Source organism: Chiroxiphia lanceolata, chromosome Z, assembly GCF_009829145.1.
Source record: "Chiroxiphia lanceolata isolate bChiLan1 chromosome Z, bChiLan1.pri, whole genome shotgun sequence".
Lineage (NCBI taxonomy): Eukaryota > Metazoa > Chordata > Aves > Passeriformes > Pipridae > Chiroxiphia > Chiroxiphia lanceolata.
In genome coordinates, this window is record NC_045671.1 from 54,362,564 (window position 1) to 54,390,051 (window position 27,488).

At 35.7% G+C, this 27,488-nt stretch overlaps 1 protein-coding gene across 1 annotated transcript; it reads left to right on the top strand.

The window, feature by feature from the left end:
- Positions 1-7,079: 7,079 nt before the first annotated feature.
- Positions 7,080-27,094, top strand: LOC116781099. The gene is made up of 9 exons (XM_032676700.1): positions 7,080-7,140; positions 18,824-19,024; positions 21,013-21,117; positions 21,993-22,114; positions 22,551-22,631; positions 24,093-24,215; positions 24,786-24,878; positions 26,385-26,445; positions 26,895-27,094. Exons 1-9 carry the CDS (start codon positions 7,131-7,133, stop codon positions 27,092-27,094), a joined length of 996 nt encoding a protein of 331 aa, XP_032532591.1. The 5' UTR covers positions 7,080-7,130.
- Positions 27,095-27,488: the final 394 nt, after the last annotated feature.

Here is a 27,488-nt window from a genome sequence, read left to right on the forward strand (position 1 = left end):
CAACTCATTGCAAAAGCTGTTTGCATTTGCTTTTCCTCCTTCTTAATGGGCGGGCAGATGTTGATTCATCATCTTCCTGGAGCTCGACTGAGTCACCATTTGTGCTAGAGTGCCTTATTGTGTAAAATGCTGACACTTAAAAAATGCAATTTAATTGGATGGAGCTCTTAACAATTGTTTATTGTTAAGTTTTTAACTGTTACTCCATCATTTGCTTCATAAAGCTGTAACAGTCTGTGTATTGTTGACCTGGCATTAGTTATTCAGAAGTGGCAAAGCATGCAGACACTGTCATAGTGTTCAAATTTCTCATATGAGACAAAAAATAAAGGTTCCTTTTTGCAAACTGTCAGATATGGCCATGCTAAATATTTCTTTTGAGACTAGTGATAACAGCTCAAGTGGGGAGACAGAATTTCCCGAAGCCTACACAAAATAATAGTACATTGAGTCAGAAATTTTCTTGGAGTTTGAGAGAAACATCAGCAGCCATTACATCTATTTCAGAGGCTGCTGCCAACCCTGTTGTAGCTCTGTGTTTATTCTATCCAAGTTGCCTTAAAGAAGACTTAAATCTGAGGGAACTGGGGAGATGACCATTCTACCTACACTGAGCCGAAAACCTCAGTTTACAAATGACCTTCAGATTACATATGAGATAAACTTTTAAGTTAAAATTGATGCTAACAAATCACATTGTTATGAAATAGCTTTATCCTGAAAGAGCTCCTGAGAGTACTGTCAGGCAATAAGTCATAAATCAGAGCTCTACCTGTTTCACACCAGGGTAGTTATCCATTTTGACCATCTGATATCAAGCCAGAGCCACCTGGAATCTGTGCCTTTCATCTCTTGCACCCTGTGACTTCAATTATCTTCAGTACCTTTTATCCGCATCCTGAAAAACTACGGAGAAACATTACTCCATTTCCTTAGGCAGCCAGGACTTGCAATGTAGCAGCTGTACTCAAGTTTCAAGCAACAGAGAAGTGATGTAGGTGATACAGATCTAAGACTGTGTATAAGTTACAATGGTTTTACCCAAGACAGTAACAGTTCGAAGAAGGCATTCCAGAAAGAACACAGTACTTTTACTGATACAGATTTGCCAATTCCTATATAAACCCTGTTTTAAGAAGCATATCTCAGTTACATTATTTAGAAAAATATCTTTCCTACATGTTGAGTTACAGTGCCTCCTCAGACCTTCATCTATTCCTTTGACATTAAAGCAGATTAGATTTCAAAATCAATGAGAACAGCTACACTGCCTTCATTTACACCTAGTATACATGGTTCTAGTCAGTCCATCTAGGGTCGAGTTGTGGTCATTGGTATCGCTGTGATCCTCTACTATGGGCTGGATGACATAAAGCCTCAAATCTAGACACGGGTCTTTTCTAGTTTCATGCTTAAAAAACCAAAATATATTAATTGGACACAATAAGACAATCAAAACTGTGTAATATCTTTTATGGCTTCTCTGTTAAAGGATTTATTTTCATTAGTTATTTGAATATTTGAATATTTCATTGGTGTTATTTACCAATCAGATCATGTTTCAGCTGTGGACTTCTTTGCAAGCTTGTAAATAGGGAAAAGGTCGGACAAAATGCTTTTGTGTCTTGATGCTGATTCAAAATAATTAATAAATATTTTTGAGGAAATTTCTAGCTGGGATTAGCTGAATTTGCTTTTGCAATGCACAAAATATTTAAGACCTCTGTCTTCATAATAGATTTGCCAGCATTTTGTTCTTGCTTCATGAAATACTGAATTGGCAAAAATTCCCAGGCAACAGGAATTCCATGCATTAATCAAACATACACCTACTTCTGTAATTAGGTCTACTACTTACTGCTCACTTAGTTGCAATAAATACCTATTCTGTATCTCCAGAGATTTTTAGAAGGTTGAAGGGATACTCTGAGTCTCATGGTAAAACAAAGGTTGGCTGTCCAGAAGGCACAAAACATTAGTGAACAGCCCCCTACATAGAGAAATAAAAATAACCTATGTCCTACTATAAACAGGCAGAATAGCTGCATGTAAAATCATGCCAAGGTAAACATTTTGGGAATTAGAAATCCCATTCAGTTTAAATGAGATCAAATCCTCATTTTAGTAGAACCAGAAATTCATCTTAGGGACACTGTGAGACACTGGATTATTATATTAATTATTGGCTCAGACCAACTCAAGTGAGTGTGCATGGAGGGGGAAGGGACAGGTCGAATTTCATGAAAGTGAGGTGATGCCCTGTCCCATACCCCAGACCCTTGGAGTCTCTTTGGGCAGCCTGGGAGCACTGTCCCTCACACGCTGGAGCCGCTAACCCAGCTCCACACTGGCTGGCACACCAGAAGCACTACCCCTCACCCTGACCTGGAGCTCCAGAATGGCCAGTGGGCTGGAAATTCCGCCTGGGGGTGGAGTGGTGTGAGCACAGGGGGGGACAGAGCAAATAAATCAGCAACATGTACTCTTCATGTTGTTTGGACCCCACCATGTTTCTGGACTCCTGGTAGATGGATATGCTGGATCTAGGGGTGGAAGTTATAATTCTCTTTCTCTCTCTCTCTCTCTTTCTTTACTTGTTCTTCTCCTAATCTCCTCTCTTCGCATTTTGGGTAATTTAAAGCTTGATTTACTGGATTTCACTGATCTGAGTGGGTTAGAATGTGCTAAGTCAATGCTTTGTGGGATGTTTTATTTTGGTTGAATGTTGCTCTTTAAACTTTTGCCAAGTTCCCTTATTTTCTAAAGTTTACCAGTGAAAGTACCTCCAGAAAAAACGTGTGCAACATTTCTCCTTTACACTCTCTTTTAAGGTTTTAAAAGAACTGAAGGCTCTTCTAACAAATTTGGTGGGCAAATTTTTGGAGCCTTGTATATTTTTGGAATAAACCCGCTTTGGTGAACTTGTAGCTTGGAGCCTGGAGTCTTACAGGCACAAACTGAGAAACACTTCCAGAAGCTTTTGAACTTGTCAGCCTGCCTTCCAGACATAAACCCTGACTCTGCTATGGTTGTATGCCAAAGTAATTTGTATGTGGAAAATCTGTACCTGCTAGGAAGCCTCTAGGAAAAAACTTTGCAAACAAACCCTGGTTACACAAATCTTCCTCCAAATTGCAGTAGAGCAAAACAGACCTGTATGATGATACAGCTGTGACAAAAATAGTAAATCACTGTGGAAGAGATAACTTCGTGCATATTCAGGTGAAAGTACTAAGGGTACAAGACAAATTCGGAATGCATAAGGTTTTTATTCTCTGTGAAGTGTGTAATGCTAATCAGAAAGTGTAAATAGTAACAGAAGTGACATGCAAGGGAAGGGAACACAAATGACAGAGTGCTTCTTTAAACAATTGAACTGTATTATTAATACTGTGGAAAGGTAAGTGCCTTTGACAGAGAAAAGTCTTGACTGAAAAAAAAATTAAAAACAACACAGAAACAAAACCCAAACCAAACCAAAAAAACCTGAAACCAAACAAAAAACCTCCAACCAAAACCAACCAACCAACCCACCAAAACAACAAAACCAAAACAACAACAACAAAACAAAACAAAAAACAAGAATAAAAAACCCTACCAAATAATAAACTCAGGAGGGGTGCTGATGTGTCACACCTTGTCTTAGGACAAGTGGAACTGGGCAGTGTCTTCTATTGAGACCAAGAAGCAGGATGGGCAGTTCTGTGATTTACAAGAGACTGAACCCTGCTCCAGAATTACGTTGTCGTAACTTCAAAGGAAGAAGAGACAGCACTAACTAGCAAAAAGTTAATCAGCAGATGAATCACCTGTGCCGTTGCAATATGCAGGTTAAATTTAGTCATCTAGGATTTCCCAGTTTATTTGACATTCTGACATTGCTTAGATCCTTCAAAGTAGCTTTGCATCTACTGCCATTTCTTGTGTGTCTCTTTTTCTTTTAAAGAAAGTTAATAAGTCTATAAATAAATATTATAAATATATGAGTATATTTACAAATATCTCCTTAGCAAACTGTGCTGCTTTGGTTGTTTCTGTATGTTGAATTATACCAGTGAGCAGATCAATTGACAAAAAACACCCAGGTTAGACAATAAACTATATCTTATTCCTTATTTACAATGAGGAGCAAACATGGTACCTTGAAGTTTCAGAGTCCCTTCAGTCAAGCTGATATTTGTTCAGAGTGGCACAGCCCTGTCTTGGGTCCCATTACCATGCAGAAACAGGAATCACATAATAAGTGAATAATAGTAAATCATGTTTTGCTCATTGTCTACATTCAGGGTGTGGTAAGAACAGTCATAAAAAATTGAGGAAACTGTACATTCCATTTGCTCTTGTAATACCTTGTTTCCATTAACAATAGGGGGGTTTTGTGCTTAGGAAAATTTGTTTGAGACAGCTTGACTGTTACTATTTCACTCAACAGCTTACCTGCCAAAATTAGGAGACAGAACTAATTCTCAGTCAGTGATTGCAAAACTGATCTACTTCTATGGAACATTAGAACAGTTTCATCTCAGAAAAAAATGAAACTCTTTATGTGCTTTTACCTCAAACCTTCACAAAAACAAAATACCGATAGTATTCCATACTGTAGTATTCCATTTGAAAATGTACTTTTTTTTACCTTCTCCATTTTATATGGGTTTTTCCTCAATTTACATATAATTTTATTGTTGACATTCAGTAATATAATTTATATCCAGGAGATTTCCTACAGATTTCTGTATTGTGATGTTGAATAGGAATTCCTTGTTACATTTCCAGCTAAAACCTCAGAAAACTGTTCTTTTGTTCCAGTTTTACCCTTTGGATTACCTCAAGACTGTGGCTGTTTGGGAAGAAATATCACCAGGACACGGTGGGTGGCATAGTGCAAGCCACAGTTATTAATGAGAAATTTTAAAGTGTTTAAGCTTTTTACTGTTTCAAAGAGAAGAAACTTAAAGGCACATTTGTATTTGTTGTAATTTGTCCCATTATAGAACTGCCTAAAGATACAAAACTCAGAGCTGGGATTTGCATCTTCATTTCCTCAGAGAAAGGTGCAGATGTGACATTTCAAATCTGGCCCAATTCTATACTACAATAAATTATCTCTCCCTGGAGCTGCTACAAGGTTCTAAAGAGAATCAAAATAAATGGGAATACACAAAGAGGAACATGAGATTTATCTTCACATAATTATGCATGAAGTATTATGGATGAGAAAATACCAGAGACAAGAATGGAATAGTGAGTCCCAATGATGTTGATTTTAAAAAAAGGCATTAAGCGTAACTGATTACTATAGGCCTTTTGTGAAGGGTGTTTTACGTAAAAATGTAAAGAAGGTTTGTCAAGTAGGAATTCTTCTTAGTGTAAAATTAGCAAGAATACCAATCAGAACAAAAGTACTGAAAGAAACAGCCTTAAGATCTATGTAGCACTACTAATCTGTTTTATTATGTTTGTTTAATAGCTAGCATAGTCACATTATAGTTCAAGAGTAGGACTACTACACATTCCTTGAAAGATTAAACAAAGCAGTAAACATTACAGTGAATATTAAAAAATTGAAGTAGGCCTAAAATATCTTATTTAAATACAGCTTGAAGTCCAGTAATTTTTTTTGTTTTGCCGGTTTCTTCTTTTAGCAATAGTTGTAGTGCTAATCATGTCATACATAATTTTATGACTATAAAAAGATTTGGATACATCACCTGTCAAATATGTTTTTAATTTTATGAAATAAAAGGTTGTGAATAGTTAAAATCCACCACCCTCAGTTGTTAAGATGGTTGATTTTTCTCCTTTCTTTTCCACCTTTTCTATTCCTTATTCTGTTTTTACTAATGTGGTAAGAGGAAAAGATGGGGGAAGAAAAAAGCACCCCTTTATATTTTTGTTATCATAAGAAGAAAAATCACAAAAGGGTTCTTTTTAATAAGAAAAGTACTCTCTCAGAGAAGCCTTTTATCTAGGTTTCTATATCATGCTATATTCTTTACCTCCCAGTGAAGCTATAACATATTCAAAATAGCATACTAGAGAAAATAGTCTTCAAAATTAAATTAGTTGTCAATTATTTGAACAAAGATTCACAATGAAGCTGCTTCCTATAAACCCACAGCGAAACTGCTTGTTGAGTTACCAAAAGCCTTCCTTTTGGACTACAGTCTAAAGGCAAGTTCCTGTTTTTAATCCTTTTTGACATAAGGGTGGAGTGCAGAACGATTGCTGTGAGGTAGAAATCCTGAGCCACTGTTCTTACCTGCCAAGGGTGGATCACACCAGCCTGCGAACACTTCATTCTGTATTTGCTTTTGCAACTGTGGAATAATACTTGCTTCTCCCAGTTTCTGCTGCTGTATTGTTCATAATAATATAGGAATACATCAGAAGTTTTGTGCCTGGAGTTATTCCAAGAGAACAGCATATTTGATTTGCAGATCAAAATAACCTACCTATCTCAGCTGAGGCCAGTCACAGCACAATGGTATTGGCAATGATAAAAGAGTAGGGGTTTTACCTTTAATTATGAAAGAAGGAAAATGGCCATACACGTATGTGAATCAACCATAAAAAGCAGGGCAAACTTTGCTCTAATGTGGCAACAGTTTCATCTGGAACCATGTAGTAACTCAGTTTGTATGAAATTAGGGCTGAAATTGCATAAAACACCACTTGCATCTTTACCAGTTTCATCACTACTGGAAATGTAACAGAATACTATTTCACATTGTTTCTGCTGAAATGGGGAAGAGTGGAGGTTTGTAAAATATTATAATGAAACACTTCTAAAATAACCCTTGTGGGTATTTTTGGTTTCAAATATATAACATCAGCCTGTTTGTTTGGTTGGTTTTTTTTCAGTTATAGTTATGCTTTCTACAGCATTTGGTTTCATTTAGTAAATTCTAATCTGCTGGTAAAACTGACATTTCCCACCCTAGGAATCAGCGAGAAGAAACTTGATCTATGTCTCTCATTTTACTTTTTACAGGTATCTTGTTGCCTAATGAAGCTCTTGCATTTTTTGCAGGTTAAATATTTATGCACACAGTGTGGGAGGCTTTCAGAAAATACCAGAAGTTAATCTCATCTCTGTGAAAACACTGGCCCTGAGAAACAGACTGATTACCATGGATGAAGGTAATTTTTTAGGATATAATATTTGTTTAGTTTAAAAAAAACAAAGTTCATATATGTTACCTTATGGCATACAGTTGTTGAGAGTGGAAGGGTGGAGCCAGGCCACTATTATATTAAATAAGCTGAGTGAAAAGTGTAAAGAGGAAAACCCTCTGTTTTCAGCTTCTCAGGTGTAAAAAAATTTAAAAAAAAAAAGAACCCACAGATATGAAAGACATATTAAGAGAGCTAAGTTGTTTACATAGCAGAAAGATAACCACAAATGAATGAGTATAGTTTTAAATACGGCTAATTATTTTTCAAAGGCTATCTTGCTAACCTAAGAAAATGTGTGTCCAAATGCTAGGGATCAGTTGGAAAATTATGTACCTGTCTTCATAAACTTTTAGAAAAGTGTGACAAATTAAGGCCTTCTAAGTGAAGTCACTGCAGGTTTTACAAAAAGTTTGTGAGTTTTCAGAAAAACAGGATTGAGTTTCCACAGATCAACAAGTTAATAAGTATTTCGGGCATGACACTCTTGTCATTTCAAGAAATACAATATTAGAAGATGAACAAGAGAGATTGTATAGGAGAATGATCAAAAGGCTGATGAATGTGGCTTCTGGTGAAAGACTAAAAAGTTTGGTGGTCTAGAACCTTGAGTTCTTTCTCAGGAGACTGAGTTCAGAAATCTTCACAAGTCATCAATTTAGTTGCAGGAAGCAATGAACTTACACTAAAGGGGAGGGAGTTTCAGCTGGACTTTAAACATTAACTAGTCTAACTAATAAGTGACTAAAATGGGATAAGCAAGTCCTACTTTCTTTTCTACGATTGTTTTACTTAGGAATATGTTTTTGGAAACTCAAACCTTTGCTCAAATTCTCATGTCCCTGCTACTTATTACTTCCCTGAAATCTTAACTCCTGTTTGCTGAAAAAAGCCCCAAACTTGCAAGGCAAATAAATTTGCCAGAGGATTTTGCCTCAAAGAAGAGATCATTATGCCACAACAAAATTAAAATATTATATTGCCAAAAATTGTGGGTTTCCTCTTAGATCTTCCACAGAGATAGCATGTATCCTAGCTTTGACATCTGAAAATTGTCTTTAAATTGCACCTGTACTCTTAAAAGCATTTGTGTTATATGGAATATAAAATACTATTGTGAGTGTTTAGACTTTTTTGTTTCTTATACCTATCATGATGTGGCAATATTTGAGGGCTGGCAGCCAGCCAAGGTTAGGGTCTCAAAAATTAAAATATTCAGCATCTACAGTCATTTACAGTTTGAGACTTTTATTGTACTTAGGGGTTAAGATAAGTGAAAGCAGAAGACCAGATTCTATGACTGCTTTTCAAGGGTATTTAATAAAAGAATGAGTGAACAGTCATGCAAAGCCTATAATAAAAAAACAGGATGGTTTGCTTTGTCCCACCTTAGGGAGCAGGCTGCTGAAAAGAGGCGTGAGAGAAAGATAAGGAACATTTCTGTCTTTTACTATGCAACCTGCAGATCCTGCCCATGAATCATGAGGGAATAGTCTTCTCTTACGTAATAATAATGAACCTATTTGAGGCCTCCCCACATATATTTGTAAAAGTAATTTTTTCTTAGATGTCAAATATACTTCTCGAGAATTATGCTTAAAATTTAAATGCAATAATATATATTAACATCAAATTGTCATATCTGATGTAGAGATGAATAGCACTCCATTAGTGGGGCATTGAGGTCTGTCTGTATTCTCAGGCAGCTGACTAATGAATGAGCAAAGATTGGGAATACCATGGAATCTCAGGTCTAGCCAATACGAATGGAATAGCTGTGTCTGTCAATATACATACAAACGCACATAATTTTCCAAGGAAAGTTAAATATAGATTCTTGCATTTTTCTCCAGCATTTCTGTGGTTTATAGGAGGAAATACATGTCTTTATTTTTATTTTTAAGAGGAAAGTGGTAAGATAAACAAAATATAGCAAGAAAAAGCTTTGCTGCCTGTGGTAGCAAGCTGGAATGTTGACACTGGCATTTTGTTCCATATCGACAACTTAGCAGTTGATAGCTTCTATATATTCTCTTTGTCTTGCTAATATACTATATTAGTGTACCTAACCTGACTGACTGACTGTTTAACCTTCCTTCACACCAGAATGAGGAATAACAAGTTAAGCAACACCTTTGAGTGACAGCTCTGTTAGGCAATACCATTGGGCAAGGTAGTGTAACCTGAGAAAGTTGGAGATAAAAATGTAGTTTGACCAGACTGAGTAAAAGGAAAATGTTTGCATAATTCATTTCCATTTGTAAAAAAAATTAATTGTAGCTTGTAGTAATGTAAACAAATATCTACCTTTAACACATCTTTTGAGTGCATTGTTAAATCACTTTCAGGTGATGAGATGGAGTTATAAAAGATATTACCATATGAATCTTCATACCAGCTGATATCAATGTGACACAGCGCCAGTGAGGAAGGACCAGACTTCTAAAACCATTCAGAGAGTGGGTAAATAGCAGAGAAAGCTACTATCCAATCCACAAGCAAGAGACAGGCCCCAGAAGGCCCATATTCCAACCACTCAGCTACACTGAATATTGCAACTACATCTCTACTTTCCTGTTTCTCTGAGCAATCCGCAGCACCAGCAATAAAAATGATAATTTCCACTTTTCTGTAAGAAACAAAGAGTAACAATGTGGTCTTGGTTGTCAACACCTGTTTGTTTAGGATGTTGTGTGAACAGTTATTCTTTATCCACATCAAGTTTTGTGCTCCATTAATGAAGGGAACACTGTCCATGTGCCCAAGACACAGAAGCAACTGTCTTCTCTTTCATTCGGGCTGTTCTAATGAACCATGCTTTAAGGATACTCCAACGAAACCCTGCCAATCCTCTGTCACTCTGCCATTCCTTGTCTTGCGTCAGAGCACATAGGGTGGGACAGGCTCCATTTAGTCCATTGATGTTTTCATAAGAAAGCCGAGTGCATTCACTTGCACTTTGGGTAATATTGAATAGCAGAGAGTCTATGCATTGATAGTGCTGTAACCAGGAACAAACAACGAAGAAGCTTGGTCTCCAACAGCCTCTCTATACAAAGTTACTAAAAGTACATTTGTTTTGTATTTTATAGATATTATTCTGTCATTGCAGACAACCTTTAGTGAGATATTGCAAGCTCCCTGAAAACGAGTGGGTATTAGTCACAATACAGGGGTGGGGCTGAGACCAAGTACTAAGTTAATTCACCCTTACCTCTCCTCAGAAATCATAAATTTCAACAAATTCCTGCCCTGGCAAGATATGAGAAATTGATGTGAATGCTAAAAGTCACTCCACTATTTTGCCATGTTGATGAAAATTGCAGTGTTCTGTACCTTGCTGTACAATGATTCATACAACAAACACACAATGTTAAATGCTATTAACAAGAAATAGACACAAAGATATTCTTTCTTTTCTATTTCTTTCTGCCATACTCTTGAAAGGCCTTTTTATTACATAGAAAAATTAAAATATGTGGATTTTATAATACTCATATAGTGAGATCCACAAACATTTAACTGAGTACATTATTGATTTAAATACTGTATTTCCAGAGTTAAGGAAAGATATCATACAAACCTAACTTATTTCTCCACCCCTTTACTGCATCTTTTCTTTGATGTCTGTAGAACCTCTCAGTACAATAAGCTGTGCCTTGTGTTTCAGAAGTTCCCAGATATGTAGCATGCTTGCAAAATTTGCAATTTGAATGAATTACATATGTGACTGATTTACAGAAATCCTCAGAGGCCCACTATCAGAGCTAGTCTAGGTTGGCTCTAAGTGTAATCAGAAGCCAAGGAAAGCTCAACATGATTTTGAAGCACAGGACTGTTTTAGTTGTTTCCCTGCATCTTATAGGATACACTTAGCATACAATATTGGTATTGCAGTTAAAATTAAAGTACTGAGAATTAGAATTTGCTGTGCAGTGAAACTCCAGAGGAAGAATCCTGTACATCTGTGAGATGATTTTTAATCTCTAATATCCTAAGATTTTTCTATAGTGATTTTTTTTAATAGTGATTTTTTTTTCATCTGAAAAGGCATTAAATTGATTCATGCTGTAGCAATGCTACATGTAAAATTTCTCAGACTGTGGACTAAGTACTGAGATATTCCATTAAAACTGGTTCAAAGATATAAAAGGTCTAGGTAAGCTTATAACGCTATTTTTTTTCTTGGCCACATGCAGAACATGAACACACTGCATAAGAATAACATGATTGATTTTCATCTGTCTCCATGGAGATTTTCTTTAGATAATATACTTTAAATAGCAGACAGCGTGTCTTTCTTCTTTTACTATAACATATGATAGACAGGCGTGCCTGATTATATTTTCTAGATTGTCTCAGATGCACTGCTGCCTATTCTATGCATATTCACAAAATAATTTGGGGGTTTTGTTTGGTTGGTTTTTTGTTTGTATTTTTTGTTTGGGGTTGGATGGGGGTTTTTTGAGTTTGGTTTTATAACAAAAAGCTCCACTAACCACTGGAATAAGAATTACTTTTTCATAATATATGATTTGGTAGGGTATATTTCTGTTCCTGGGGTTTTTTTGTGGTTTATTTTTGGTTTGTTTTGATGGGGTATTTTTTCAGTTTTACTTAGACCAGTATTCCTATTCTGAATAAAATATTCCCCTGTCATCACAATCCTCATCCTGGAAGAAGTGTAATTCTGTTTCTCCTGCTGCTAAAAGCCAAAGCAAGACAGTTAACATCAGGCTTTTTTGTTTGAAAAATTTCCGCACACCAAATTGTTAGCAAACTATTGGAAGGCATATGACACCACTATAATGGATGTGTGCAGTTTTATTATTTATACACCAAACTTTTTAAACAATAAGATAAAACAGCCTGAGAAGAAGATGTCAAGCTCTCCCACTTAAATGATGGTCTGAATCACCCCTTCGAGCAGGTAAACTGTAGTGCCTGATTGTTCTAGTTGCAAGTATACCATATGTACAGCTGACAGCACCACCTGAGACCAGATTGGAAACCTTTGATAGGCCACAAAAGTGGGAGGTCTCTCGTACCTTAGACTAGAGGTAGTGTGGCTGAGCCAACAGCACATATTTGACTTTTGGAACATTACTGACACTACGCTATCTTTTTAATTAAGATAATCTATTCTATCTTGGTTTAAGTCCAGATCTCCAAGCAAATTCTCAACCATTCTCTTTTTATGTTTCAATGTGGGATGGAAGAGAAAGAGAAAAGAGCATTTGAAAGAGTTTCTGTAGCTGTGACATTCCCACAGCTAGTTTCAGACATGACCTTAGAATGTCACTTTCTGATATATTGATATTATGATAAACCAAGTATCTTTGAGAATTGAAGACTAATTGGTTAACTTGTATTTCCATACAGGGCTTTAGCCTATAACTGCTCTAGCTCCCTGAGCTTCTTTTCACGTGTCAGCTAAATCTTTGCGTGTTAAGGTCAGACAGTTGTGTGCTATCAGTCACCATGCAGTTTGAGCAGAAAACTGTGACACTGTGAGAAATAATACCTGTTTCAGTGACTAAACGCTCAACTTGTTTCAACAACTAGCCAGCCTAGGTGGATCCCTAGGTAGTTTTGGGACAGAATCAAACCTGCCATCTCTGCGAATATCAGTAGTAATACTGCAGTACCTTTAAGCCCAAGAATAACACACCTGTTAAGCACATGGCTCCACCTTCCCACAAGGTTAGTTTGAGACCTAACAATTCAGTGACTCCAGCTGTAGAAAACTGACTGATCTATAAGGTTCAAAACAGTTTAAAGAGAGTGGTGTCATACTTCTGTTAACAAGCTGTACTGTTTCAAAAACCAGAACGGAGACATTTTTCTGGGGCATTGCTGTTTTGTAACTTCAGGAAACTAAAGTTAATTACATACTAGTAAAGAAACCATACTTGCATCACTTCTATTTTTCTTATCCAAAAATGAGGAAAGGGAAAAACAATAAGTTTTTTTAGCTCTCGAACTGATAGTGCATTCAGTAGAAGCAATCAATTCAAAATACAATCATCTTTGCTTTGTTGTTAGCAAATTTCAGAGCTCTAGAAATAACTGCCCATAAACTTTGTAGGATTCAACAAGGTCAGCTGTGTAAGAATCTCAGAGATGAGATGCAACAAAAGAACTACATTACTGCATCAGATAGTTCTGGTACTGATCCAGAATGAAATGAATATAAAAACTGTAAAACTAGAACTGCTTTGTCTGACAAAATTTTAATCAGAAAGTCTACAAGGAGAGCATAAGTTTATCAGAATCTTGTGTGGGGATACGAGGACATTAAGCACATAATAGAGTTCAGAATGAACCTAGAACAGAAATAGTTATCAACACCAAAGAGATACCTGCTCCAAAATGTGCAAAGAGTAAAAGCAGGTGTTTATACTCTCATTCCACTGGACATTAGGAAGTTGAATATTAGGCAATACTTCAGTGGATTAGCACATACAAGGAAAGTTTACCCCCATGACACAGCTTTCTGCATTGCTTCCCATGCTAAATTCTTCCATGCTCTGTTGCTTACCCATGAGCCAATTTTCTTACTAAAATACAGCATAGGTCTGCCTATGAAATTTTCTGAAGCTAATTGCAAAAAACCAAGACATTCAGAGGCCTGAGAAAGGTTCTTATGACTGTTGCTCAGATGTTTCTATTATGGGGCCACCACACCACTTCTGTCTTGCAAAAGGAAGTGGTTACTGGAAGAGATGAAACACTTGGAGGTCTCCTCTTCAGAATATCAGTCAATGTTATCACGACAATTTTGATCTTACAGTTTAAAAAAACCATTTTAAATATAAAGAATTCATGTGCATATATGCATTATATAGTTTATACTTTTGTTATAATGCAAGGACTACAATTTTTCTTTTGTTTTTAATTTGGACTTATTGTTATTATTTTAGAAGTTCTGCAGGACACACAGTTTTGAGGTTTAAATATGTATATTTTCTCAAATAGCTGAGTACTACTGGCTAGTTCCTCCTAGCAAAAAAGACAAAGAAAAATTTGCCAAAACAGCCAATAATTACTCAATATACAATTAAAATTCTGTACCAAAACTGTAATCTTGACCACAGTTCTGTATTAAAAAATACCATTCCTCCATTCTTTAGCAAGAACAAGCAGACACAACTTGCTTGGCATAAACTATCTTTTCCTTTTGGTGGAATAATAGTGTAACTACAATAGCAGCATTTATACCTTTCAACGATGTTACTACTAAGAATTATAAACATGTAATATTTCATGACTGCAAAGAAAACAAGTGCTAGACCAGTTACCTTTTCTTTGAGATCCTCATAAACATTCTCTAATGTAACGATAAAAACCTTGGCACATCTGCTTTGTCTTTTCTCCATCTTCAGAAGGGATTAGTTAAATGTGTCCTTAGAATGAAATATAATATTATTTTAATAATAATATAATAGAATCATGGTTTTTTCCATGCTGGCATGCTTTGGTGTCTTTATTTTTTTAGGGAAAAAAATTCTCTGGTACTGGGAAAATAAAACATTAAAGCTATAAGCTACCACCCCCCAAACAAATGGTCCTCTTCCATCTTGTTTACCTGTTTTAAGTAATATTTTGAAGATACTTCTGTTTCTGTCCATTTTGAAGATTGTTAGTAGCCACTTTTCTGAAAAGAAGAAAACCCGCTGTCACAAAGCAGTATATGGTGGTGCAAGGAGTAAAATAGAAGTCACTAGAGCAAAAAAGTACCTAAATGGGGATGTGACAACACTACAAGATGGACCTCAGAATTTGTGCTCAATACATCTAGATATTAGAACAATGAAATTTACCGGAATTGGCATGAAGTAGCACAGAAATAACATTAAGAGATTTCCATTACTATTGCATGCATTACAATGGCAACTGAAGTGTATTGTTAACTCTACAGCATAAAATACCAGGAAGGAGAAGCCTAGCTATAAAGCAAGTGGGCTATAAATTGGAAGACAGAATGTTCCTGTTAAAATTGTAACTTTTATTTCAAAAAAGAAGAAAATTCTTCTGTACTTCCCAGGCATCAGTGTTAAAGTGTAAATTAAGATTTCAACTCAACCAAGCAGGTATCTTTCTCAGCACAGCCTGTCACCTAGGTTCCTTAACCATCACACTGGAGATGTGGACACAGACAGTGGTTGTTCACTTTCCCTCCTGACACAGCTGGTTACATAATGATGATAGACACTGAGGATTATTGAGTATGTTCTCTGTTCAAGACTTCAGTGTAAGGATTATGAATGTGAGAATGTTTTATGTTTCTCTTTAGACATTTAGCAGTTGTATGTACACACAGGACAAAAACCAGCTAACACTTGAGAGGATGAGTGACAAAAATGCTGTGTGCTAATTTCCAAGAATGGAACACATTAAGAAAGTTCTTATCTTGTCAAAGGAACTAACACTTTATATGAAAATTAAAACTTTCATGTAAAAATGATACCCCTCTACATTTCAAAATTAGTCTTGTACATGGAAAGATTCTGATTAGGGAATTAAAGCTGAAAAGAAATAACATATTGAGATCCATATCTGGAAGTAAGGGTGTCATGAAAATTAATCACAAAATCACAGAAGTGCTTGGGTTGGAAGGGACCTGTGAAGATCATCTAGTCCAAACCTCCTGCCATGGGGAATTCTATTAAATCTTTTTAAAAGAAAAGAAATTATTCAAGTTGTACCCACAAGGGGTCTGCCTCCATTTCTCAAATTAAAAGTCTCTCCTTTTACATCCAAAATAATGCGAGGCAGAATTGATCTAAACCCTCACTTCAAACCCCAAATCTAGTCAAACTCCAAATCTGTGTCTAAAATACAATAAAGAAATAACTATAGGTTAAATAAAACTCCAGACTACTTCTAATATGCTACTGATTACTGTCTGCACTTTTACTATATAGATGAAGGAAGTATTTTCTCACTGCTCATTAGAAACATTCAGCATCAAAAGTCCTGCTCTCCAAAGTCAGGCATGTATATTTATTTCAAAAAATCTTTGGTAGAATCCTCTGTTTACAAAGGAAAGACTGGGGTAGAGTGATTGCCAGTAGAACTTTGTGGTTTTGTATTTATCTTATGTGGTGAGGCTTTTTCCAAGTACAAAGAAAGACATTTAATGAAGATCTTACAGTCTGAAAGAAACACACTCAATGCCTTCTTAAATTGTGAAAATACTTTTCATTTAAACTGAGTTCTGACCACAAGATGAAATTTTCTGGGAATTACTTCCATTAGACTGCAGACCAGTTAGCCTGGACACAAAGGAAGGACCTCCTGACTCAGTCACATTGTATGAATGAAAGATCATCAAATGTAGCCTTGATGTAGCCTTCATCAAACCTTGTATTCAGCACAAGAACCTATAGCAGTTTGTTTTCTGCACAGAGTTTTTATATTTCTACTTTCTTACTGCATAGATTTAAATGCTTATCCCATTTAACTTGGATGAAAATCATTGTTATCCTTCTAGCTTTAATGAATTTTCACTCACCTACCACTCTAATATCACCTACCTTTCAGGCTACGTGGAAGCTCCACTGATTTGGCTGGGATAGAATTAGTTTTCTTCAGAGCAACCTTTATGGTACTGTGGATTTGAGACCAAAACACTGTTGATAACTCACAGTGTTAGCACTGAGCAGTGCTTACACAGCTCCCAGGCCTTTTCTGCTCATCACATTACCCCACTAGTGAGCAGGCAGTACACGAGAAGTTGACCCCAACTGTCTGTCCTGATTCTGGCCACATCATTGCTGGGGGCAGGAGAAAGGAACTCTCTCTCCTACCAGGAGAAGCAGTTCCATCTGGTTAAGAAAATGTGGGAGCTGTCCCCTACTGTTGGGGTCCACAGTGAGCATTTTTGCATGTGAATCACTCCCTTTTGTATACTTATGTTTTTAACATTATTGCTGTTCACTTTCTTATTTTATTGTTGTTTTCAGTAAATTGTTCTTATCTCAACCCATGACCCTCACCTTTTGTGACTCCAATTCTCAACTCCATACCACCACAGCAGAAAGAGGGAGGGGAAGGGGCAGTGAGAGAGTGACATGTGATTTGGGAGAGTTTCAGTGGGGGCACTGAATTGTGGAGTACTATTCCTAAATCACGACAGCATCCAAGGGAATGTCACATGACATACAATACTGAGCACAGCAATAAAAGTTTAGAGAACAGAGAAAGAAGAAAAGATTTTTGGATTTAAGTCATTTGTCTTTTAAGTAACAATTAACGTGATGGAGTCCTGTTTTACTGTAGATGACTAAACATCGACCTACCAATGGGAAGTAATTTTGCTTGGACGTACAGCTTTGCTTTACCTACTAAACTTTCTTTAACTCAACCCATGAGTTTTCTCATTTTTATCCTTCTGATTTTCTCACCCATCACTGTGGGGGAGTGAACAAGCAGCTGCGTGGGGCTGAGCTGTCAGACAGGGTTAAAACACAGCAGAAGCTGGTATAGAAATATAGGAAAATACTCTTATGCTATTTCTTTGGCTGGTGTTACTTACCAAATTGATGGGAGAAACATAAAAAAGTTCACAACTCTCGTGGTGGTGGGAGGGAAGGATTAGTTAAAGCATCTTGATCTTTGTTGTATTCCGTTTCTGAGCTGCATTTTTCAATCTGCCATATGAAAAGATCCTGTCAGCTTCATTAGCTATACACAACTTCAACCAGTCTATGTTCATTTTTACTTTGCTATCATCATAATTCTTTATGATCACTGTTACTTCTGGAAGTGTAATTTACAGGCCTTTTCAATGAACACAAGCCAAGTTTTTAAAGGTTTCAGGACATTTTGTGCAATGTTGACAGAAAGTGAGCAAGTACCAATGCTGAGACTCCTAGCCAGATAGCTGGAAATTCTGTAATAACATGTGTTCTGTTGCTGAACTTATAGTCATCTACATTTTAATTCCTGCACATGGGCTCTGATTGCTTCCCAAAAAACCTATCATTTGTATTTCATGTTCCAAATCAAGCACTCATTTTCTTCCTGGCTGTGCCATATACACCATGAAGAGCTAGAAAAACAGCATATTTCTCTATAGAACTTATGAGATTGGCAAGGCATTAAAAAAAAAATGGAAGGCTTCTCCCTAGTAAATATTTTTGGTTTATTTGAAACTCAGCAAAAAGAAAACCTTTTTTTGGGGAGACAGAAATTGATCATAAGAAGAGAACAAATATTTTTAAAATATCCAGAGGAAAAAGTTGGCCAGGAGTTATGCATTGACGAATGTGTTTGAGATGTGCTTTTGGGTTGAAGCTGCAGGAGATTTGGCAGGTTTTATTCAGGATAGGTGGAGAATTCTGGTAGTTTTATTTCATGGACCTTGATGTGCTTGTTATTCAGCTAAATCTGGCAGTCAAACCAAGATTAAATCACCAAATAATGTTACCTTTCAAAAGAGACAGAAAGAAAAGACCCAAAATTAAAGGTTTACTCTGATCAATTTCTAAGAAACTCACCCAGGTTTAATTAAATTTGCTGTCAGTTTCCATTTTCAGGTATGATCTTACAAATCTGGTCTTGTTTCATGATATTTGTTCTTAAGACTCTCAATTTTTCTTGTCTAGTATTTTATTAAAAACAATTATGTTGCTTATTTTTCCAGAAGTATTGGTGCAAACAGTTAACCCTTCAGGCTGGCAAGCCTCTGAAGATTCAGCAAGAATTGATCCTGAAGCTAAACCACAGACCAGCATTCACTCATTTGCTCTTCTGCCGGGCAGCATTATTGATTATTCAGAGGACATACAGGAATATCCTTCATGTGTGATTAAAAGTGTTACAGTGAAAGACACACCTGAAGAGGGTAAGTAGTAGTTTATGCCTCAGATGTTTAGAATGGGATTGTACTTCACTGTTTTCCACAAAAGATGTTAATGTAGTGTCACAGAAGCAGCGCTGCATAACCATTATAGTACACGGTGCTAATACAGCTCGAATACAGATGAGCGACAGTATAGACTAAGTAGGAGAGTTCTTGTCGTGGTTCAACTTATGGATCTGATCATCAAACTTCTCATGTACAAGGGATGCATATTGGCTTTGTACATGCTAAAACTAAAGGCATCAGAACAGAACTTAATTTTTATATATTCTGTATCTGTAACTTCTAAAACGAAGTGTGTAACCTCTCTAAAAACTGTCAAAAATGCAGTTGAAACTATTCAGAAGCAATAATGTGGCTGCCTAGTCTGTACTGGATGCTTTCATTCTAGTTGTAATCTCAAAGAGAGACCTCTGGTTTGAGGAGCCTTACATTCCAAAGGAATTAAACTGTAAGGAGCTGTGGTACTCAGAGTGCCTTTTTGGAGCAGTCTGAATGATGGCATTGTAAAGAAACAGAAAGGATTGTTACAGATGTCTTGTCCCTGCCATACCAGAGAGTTCTGTAAGGGTTAACTCACAGGAGTGGTGTAAAAAGGTATGTTCAGTAGTTTTTAGAGTGACATGCTCTACAAGATGCAAAGTTAAACAGAAGGCATGTAGACTGATTTTTAGCATTCATGAATTAACTCTTAGGAGTTTCAAATATTTTTCTTCCCAGTGGTCTGTATAATTTGAAGACAGACTTTGTAGTCATTTCAGTAGATGATGTAGTCATGCGTTTTTTCTAGTTGGAAATGAAGTCTATATCTCGATTTCCATTAAGGGTTTGAAATTAATCTTTATCCTAGAGAGAAGGATAGACTCTACACTCTTGGCCTGCAAGCATGATACACTAGTGGCTACTTTTGCCTAAAGTAAGATTATGTGAAGTGGAAGGCTAGTAAGAGTCTCCAAGGTGGCAGAAAGAAAGCAAAATGTGAACCAAAATGTAGATGTGAGAGGTCAAGTCTTTTAAGAAGTAGCTGTTCTAAATAGAAGTTAATGTGTCCTTCGATGACATAATTCACAGAACAAAACCTGATATATTTATACATGTATATAATGTATAGTGATGACAATAATGAATTCAGAATTTGTTTAGTTATGTATTTTATAAATCATTAAAACTGGATTTTGAAAAACAAGACTTTTTTATCTGTATCTGAACAGGATCTGGTGACTTCATCTAGTAACTGGACAGATTATGTTTTAAAACAGTGCATCCTTCTACGATATATCTAGTAAAAGCAATGTGAAGAGACAGATATTTTGTTATATAAAATCACTGCACTATGTAAGTAAATGAGTATTGCTTTAGGAACTCAGGAAAGGTATCTATACATTTGGATTTCTCCAGTGGACAAAAATTCTGAATTTCTGATAATTGTTTTGACCAATTCAAAGAGTCAGAAGACTTCTTTCAGGCACTGTTTTCTCTTTCACACCAGAACACTTGAAAGTGCTGTGGCTTTGTTTTCTCTCAGCAGGAGTGTTTTATACATCCAGAGTGCTCATAAATAAACCAGGGTGAGACATACCTCATATAGCAAAGCAATAGAGCCCTCCTCCAACCACCCCCCCCACACACACACATCCTCATACACACATTTTTTCCAGGATATTGGGCAAAATCCAGTTTATTTTTTAGTTTTTCAGAATACAATTTGAAAACATTTTCACAGAAAATGAGAAACAAGTCCAGAATATAGCCTTTAGATTGATTGCCTCTCTATTTTTAGGATCAGGTGGAACCATTCAAGTCTCACGCAAGTATTAAATCCTTCTTATGCTTGCAGCTCTCTCGGTGACTTTCCGATTTCATACTTTTGTAACCCTTTAAATAATTTAAAAAGCTTTTGGTCTGAAGAGAATTAATGCAAAAATTTCAATGACCTTAAGAAGATTTTAGGACCTGAATTTTGTTAACAGATGGAGGGGGAAAGTCATGGTTGCACAAGCTTGGAATGAATATAAACAAGTGGTCATTTCTGAATTCCCTGATTGGATGGAGTGAAAACAGAACTCAGAAAAAAGGTATATTTACATGTCAAGTATTATTGTTGCTTTCTGGAACATGTGATACATTAAAAAAATTAGGAGGATTGGTTTTTTTTTTCCTTTCTTTTATGTGAGGTTTAATTGAATGTAGTTGTGTAGCTCGGATTTTCAAATGAAGCTCCTAAGTGTAGATATATACAAGTCACTATTCTAAGTATCTAAGTAATTAGATCAGTCTTTTTTGACCTTATATACTTGTTAGTTAATTATGATACTTGCTTGAGGATTATGATACTCAAAGTAATTTTACAATAGGAAGTCAGCTACTGTGTTAAGCCAGAGAGATCTCGGGGGGGGTGGGAAGTAATTTTATGTCTTTATTTAACAAAAAGGACAATTAAGAAAAAAGATTAGAATTTATATCATACACTGTTATAAACAGAGTCTCTCAAATAACTTGTAATTTTATAAGAATTTAATGTGTCTTCTTAACTCTGATAAAAGCTAGTTTTCTTAAGAGGCAACATGTTTCTGCATGAATTTTTTTTTAATTTTAATGACATGAATTTATGAAAGTAATAAATATCAGAGTAGTGAGGGACAAGTAATTGTTAAACTACATAAATACGTGTGATGGTGTCCAGAGATCCAAGGTGATAAGTAAGAGTTGCTATAATTCTCCTCTCAAAAGTCTATCTTATTTGCTATCAGAAAAAAAAAAACAAAAAACAAACAAACAAACAAAAAAAACACCAAAAAACAAAGAAAAAACAAACAAAAAAACAACCAAAAAAAAAAAAAGAAACCCAAAGATTTAAAACTATATTTGATGCCTCTAATAAAAAAATTTAAATGTTCATCTGAAGCTGCTGTGCCTTTTAGTTGATAAAGTAAACCTTTTTATGCAATAGATCATGTTACCACGTTCGGAGGTTGTTCTGATACTGATCACAAAGCAACTGAGCTGAAGGAATGTACAAACAAAGAAGTGCTGTATATTCCCTACAATTTGGCTACATTGTATATCATCAAGGTAAAAAACCCTCTACAGTCTGTTACCTAATGCTTAAAGGCAAAAATGCAATCTTCTCCATTATGTCCCTTTTTTTCCAGCAATAAACTTCACAGACTAAAGCTTTTTCAAAAACTTTAGAAAAATTGTAGTGACTGTGTCTTCAATATTCAATTTAGATCACTACAGTAAAAAGGAAGAAGTGGAGATTCCATACTAGGACCGGAAGAGAAATTCCATTTCAAGTCATCTACAGATTTTTGTTCAATAGCATAACATATTTTCTAGTTATTGAAACCTGAAAGCTTTGGCTGCAGCCCTTTATCTGTTTTTAAGATCAAATACTTCGCTGTACTGTATCTGTCATTTTGAGAAATGTACCTCAAAGGTGTTTGATGGTTCATTATAACTAGTGTTGCTAGTGCTCTGAGTTGATAATTTCCTTTATCCTCTACAGATTGTAAAAGACATGCAGCAAATGAAAAGCAAACACATGAAAATAATCAGAAAACTAGACAATATAAGGAAAGAAAACCATGTAAGTATTCTGGAGCATTATCACTGTTGTGTTTTACCATTGAAATGATACAGAAGGATAAAATCTACTTCATTCAGAATTACATCTCTATACACCTACCCTTCCAAGTGTCTGTAAACAATGTCAGTGTATCTTGAAATGTATTTGATCTTACAATTTTGTGAAGTCTAATTTTACTTTTTACCTGGCACAATGACAGGGATTTTTCTAAACTTTATTTGTTACTAGAATTTTCTCTTAAATTACACGTTCTTTTCATTACTGACACCATGGTTAGAACATTTGCATTTATATAGGCTATGCCTCAAGAATGACTGTATTGTAAAGGATGGTGCTGAATTGTATTGCTTTTATGGCTTTTTCTTCTGTGGTATTCTTTCATCTACTTTGCTTTAGCTTTAAACTATTTTATCAATATAGCTTACAGAGTATTAGACCTCTTCACCTGTAAACCCTGAAAGGTCACAATGAGAATCCAGAGGTGCCATTCCTGTTACCATAACTCCAAATGCCTCACTTGACTTTGTGAAAGCATTTCTGCATTCCATTAGTCAATATTTCTTCCAAAAGATGAAATTATCCACATCAACTTGGGCTACAATCTTCTGGAATCTTTTCTTGCAGCTACTGCTTTATCTTTCTATTTGTCACATCATTCTCCTTTTCTGGTCTAGAGTAAAACAGGCACTTCATTCCTATGAAGGTGTATGTTTCCACACATTTAAAGTTTATTCTTGGTGCACAGACAGAAGAGATTTGGAAATTCTTCTAGACTTTCCAAGGGGAAGAGAACAAACTCTTCAGATTGTCAACTGAACTTGAGAGTTTCCTGTATGTAGTGTACAAAGGCTAGATACCCTTTCATAGGGAATGCAGAAGAATTGTAATACCTGTGTAAATCCATTTCTATGCTTCAGTAGGAATGTAATCCTGGCACAGTCCCATCTTACACTTTCAGCTGACTCCAGATCACTCAGGGAAGAGAAAGAGGATCAGGAAGAACACAGATGCATAACAGGAGACAATTACCTCCTGGGCACTGATGCAAACACAGGGACTGTAGTGATCTTTCTTTATAGAACTTCTTTCATTTTTGTTGCTGTATGTATTTTTTTTTATACTACTTCCAAGCTTTTGTTTTCTGAGGTAAGTTTAATTTCTTTAAAATTGCTTAGCTATGCTTGGAATGACTTCATTCTGGTCTACTCTCAGAAAGGCTTTGGGTTTTACTTCTGCAGAAAGATACATAAAAGATAAATTAATTTAACAGTAATTATTGTTCAAAGTCTGGAGCAAATGAAAGTACAAACCTCCTGTGATAAATAAGAAATGTTTGCAGAAAATAAAAGACATTGAATAAAGAGCATCAAACACTAGGTCTTGTGGAGACTATTTCTTAAATCATGCCTGATTTTCTGCTCTCGTCACTATTCATTTTCTCAATAATATTTTGTAATACAGGAGCAGATTATAACTACTATAAAGAAATATTATGGAGAGAAAATGAGGCGTCTGAAATCCCAGTTAGAAGCTTACCAAGAACTGATGAACAAGAGCAACACACATTGGGAAGACACAGTTAAGGTAACCCAGTATTACAATTTTTACATTGGGATAATCCTGGCAGGTACTTACAGAGGTTGCTTTCTTCTTCTGGACTAACGGTCAAATGAAGACACACAGTCTGTGAAATCAATACAAAACTATGTCTGTCTCCTTCTGGAGATTAGTAAAGCCTTGCACAGCATACCTTCAAACCAGTTTTCATAGCTTGGCCTAACTGTACTTATGCACTTGGAAATAGCTATGTTTTCATGCAAATAAATCTGAATTCATTCTAGAATATATATGATGTGTGCTGCTTTTCTGGTGAAACAGATATTAAAGTTTATCCAGTTCCTCATTCTGTTCTGCTACAGGAAAAAGTTCAGTGTTCAAGTCTTTAGAGAGGGTCTTTAGAATCAGACTTGTTGTGGTCACACGTGGTTATAGCAAAATGGGAATTTTAATTATTATTTGTGTGAGATCTCCAGATCTTAGCAACTTGGACCAAATATTATGACTTTTCAATACGTATATGGAACAAAAAACCCTCAAATTTTAGGCCTTTCTGAAAAATGGCATTAAAATTGTGCCTTATTTTAATGTCTTCAGAGCCTGAAAGAAAGAAACAGGCAACTGATCCAAGAGAATGAAGATCTTCTTTACCAAATGAAACAACAAACAGAGAACTGGGAAGAAGAAAAGGTGAACAAAGCAAGTTTGTGTTTTCTTTTTGGTGTACGACAGTGTTCTTATTACTGCATCTAGTGTGTGCTGTTTGCCTGCCTGTCTGCCTTTAGATATCTATATCTGAATCAGCCAAGACTGAATTTCTGTGCACTTGCCTTCTTTTTTTCAGGGAGTCCATCTACTTTTTTGCCCTTTATACAGCAATGAAGATGACATATGCCTTTTTGTCTTACTATATTATTCTTTCCACTAAAAACTACTAGACTGTCATTTTTTCTCTCATTTCACATTTCATGTGTTTTTGAAGATTTCTTAGATCACATTTCTTAGAGCACATTCATTCTTTTTTATTTAGCAATTAGCATTAAAAATCAACGTGTCATCATCTAAGATACTGCAATACTGCATTTCACCTGGCTGACATAGCAGCAATACTACCTCATTTGGTAGTTCCCACAGAAAACTACCTAAAGTTCCTCAGGTTTTCCAAATTTTTCTGTAATAATGCGACTTCAGTTTACCAAAGATTTGAGATGACTTCCTAGTGTAAAAAAAGAATTTTTTTTTCATTGATAGCATCTGTGATCATGGTCTGATATTTGTTATTTTCTGCCTAGTGTTCTATTCTGTTTGATATGGTCAAGTCTTCCTGCAATTTTGCAAATCATCAACATCAATTTGTTACAGCCAATTTTCATGATAGTGCTCCAAGACCCATATTCAGGGAGATCCTAACCAACTTTGTGGTGGGGAGTGGTGGGGGCAGTGAGTCTGTGAGCCAGATTCTCTTTTGCATTTGTGAAACTGAATGCAGATTTCTGTAGGATTTCTGAGTGAAGATCTCAGGCAAGTTTTTTGGTTCCTTTTTCAAACCATGTGGCTCCACCTTCTGTTTCAGTTTTGCATGGCAACAGTATTTAAAATTAAAGGGTTTTTTCACTTTTCAAACACTTTGACGAATGTCTACTGTGCCTCGTTGATGAAAAATCGTGGGTTTTACAAGTCAGTTGACCTAATTATTACATATAAAGAAAATGTAGCAGAAGTATTACAATAAAGAGAAAGAACTGATGAGGATACAATATTCTAAGGCTTGTAGGAAGAAGGAATACTTTTTATTAGGCCAAATAATACTGATAAAATTTGGTGCACACAACCTTTTCTTCAGGGCTGTCTTAGGAATTCTTCCAAAAGCTTTTGTTATTCAGCTGTTTCAGGAGTATCTATCGGTTTTGTCTCTATTATTATTCCAGTAACATGGACAAATGTTTTAGAAAGTATAAGCGTGGGACAACTTGGTTCAGGCGCCTGTGAAAACACTGAAGTCTGAGCACTCTCTAGTTTATTTCAATATTTTCTTTTCAAGTAAGAGCCAATTACTGCTCAATAGCCCATCTGTGTACGTTGTACCTATAAGTGGCAACAGCATTAATTTCCTATTGTTGACTATTCTCCCCAAGGAAATATAATGAAAAATGGTAGAGCACTGATTTCCTGCTATCTTCTTTTCTTGCCTTGCAGGTCTGGATTCTACAAAATTTGTGTAAAAATCTAGATTATCTTTATACCCAACATGCACTGAGTGAGTTTTGTATTTAAGATGTAGTTTCTTGACTTCTTTGCTGTTTGCTTTTTGCTGCTTGCCAGCTGAGGTCAATATAAGGCCTTCCATTGCAATACTGTGTGTGCAGATGGAATAATAAAAGAATATCGAAGCTACAAATAATGTCTGTCATAAATCCAAACTCCTTAGCACAACTGTCTTATTACAGTCAGCATCATTTCTCACTAGGTTTATTTCAGCACTTTAAGTCTTCCCTTTAGAAGTTTAAAACCCAATAAAGCATGACCCCTTTATAATTTTTGAGTTTTAATAAATTGAAATGAATTATTGATTACTAAAAAAATATTAGTTCATGACAAATTCTTGACTTCTAAACAGAGATCATTTGGCATAAACAGTATTGTGGAAAATGAAGATTAGAAATGCTTAAGTTGTTCCTACCTAGTTTTTTCTTGTTTTCAATGCAGCTTTGCAGGAACTACACAACATCAGTCTTCATGTGGAAAGATTGCGTGACCTCATGAATTTCCAGATAAAAATTCTTCAGCCAGAACAAGTGAGCACAAAAATGGAAATGTTATTGGTTGTTTATGGGATTATTGCAGGTATTTCAAAGGCAATCAGGCTGACTATAGCAAAAGCGGAACTAAACCATGGGACTAACTGATAGCAAAAATCTTGTGCAAATATATACATAGCTGGAGAATGATAAATTTTTAATGAATGACTAAAATATCACAGTAATGAAATCAATTCATTGGTTCAGGAATTACTGATAGTGTTCTTTTCTCATTATAATATTTGATAGCAGAAAACTTTGCCACAAAAATCTTTTAAATATCCACTTCTTTGAATTACAAAAACTATATTCTGGATGTTGGAACCAAACAGACCTTCATATTCAATATTTCTTTTGTTTTCTCCATTTTTGCTCTATCTTACTCATTAAAATCTTAAAAATTTCATATGAAAACAATGAAAATCTAGATCCTGGCTTAGTGTATAAGACTTATCTTTGTTGCCCCCAGATAGCTAATGAAGAAAAGAAGACTGAATGGTCA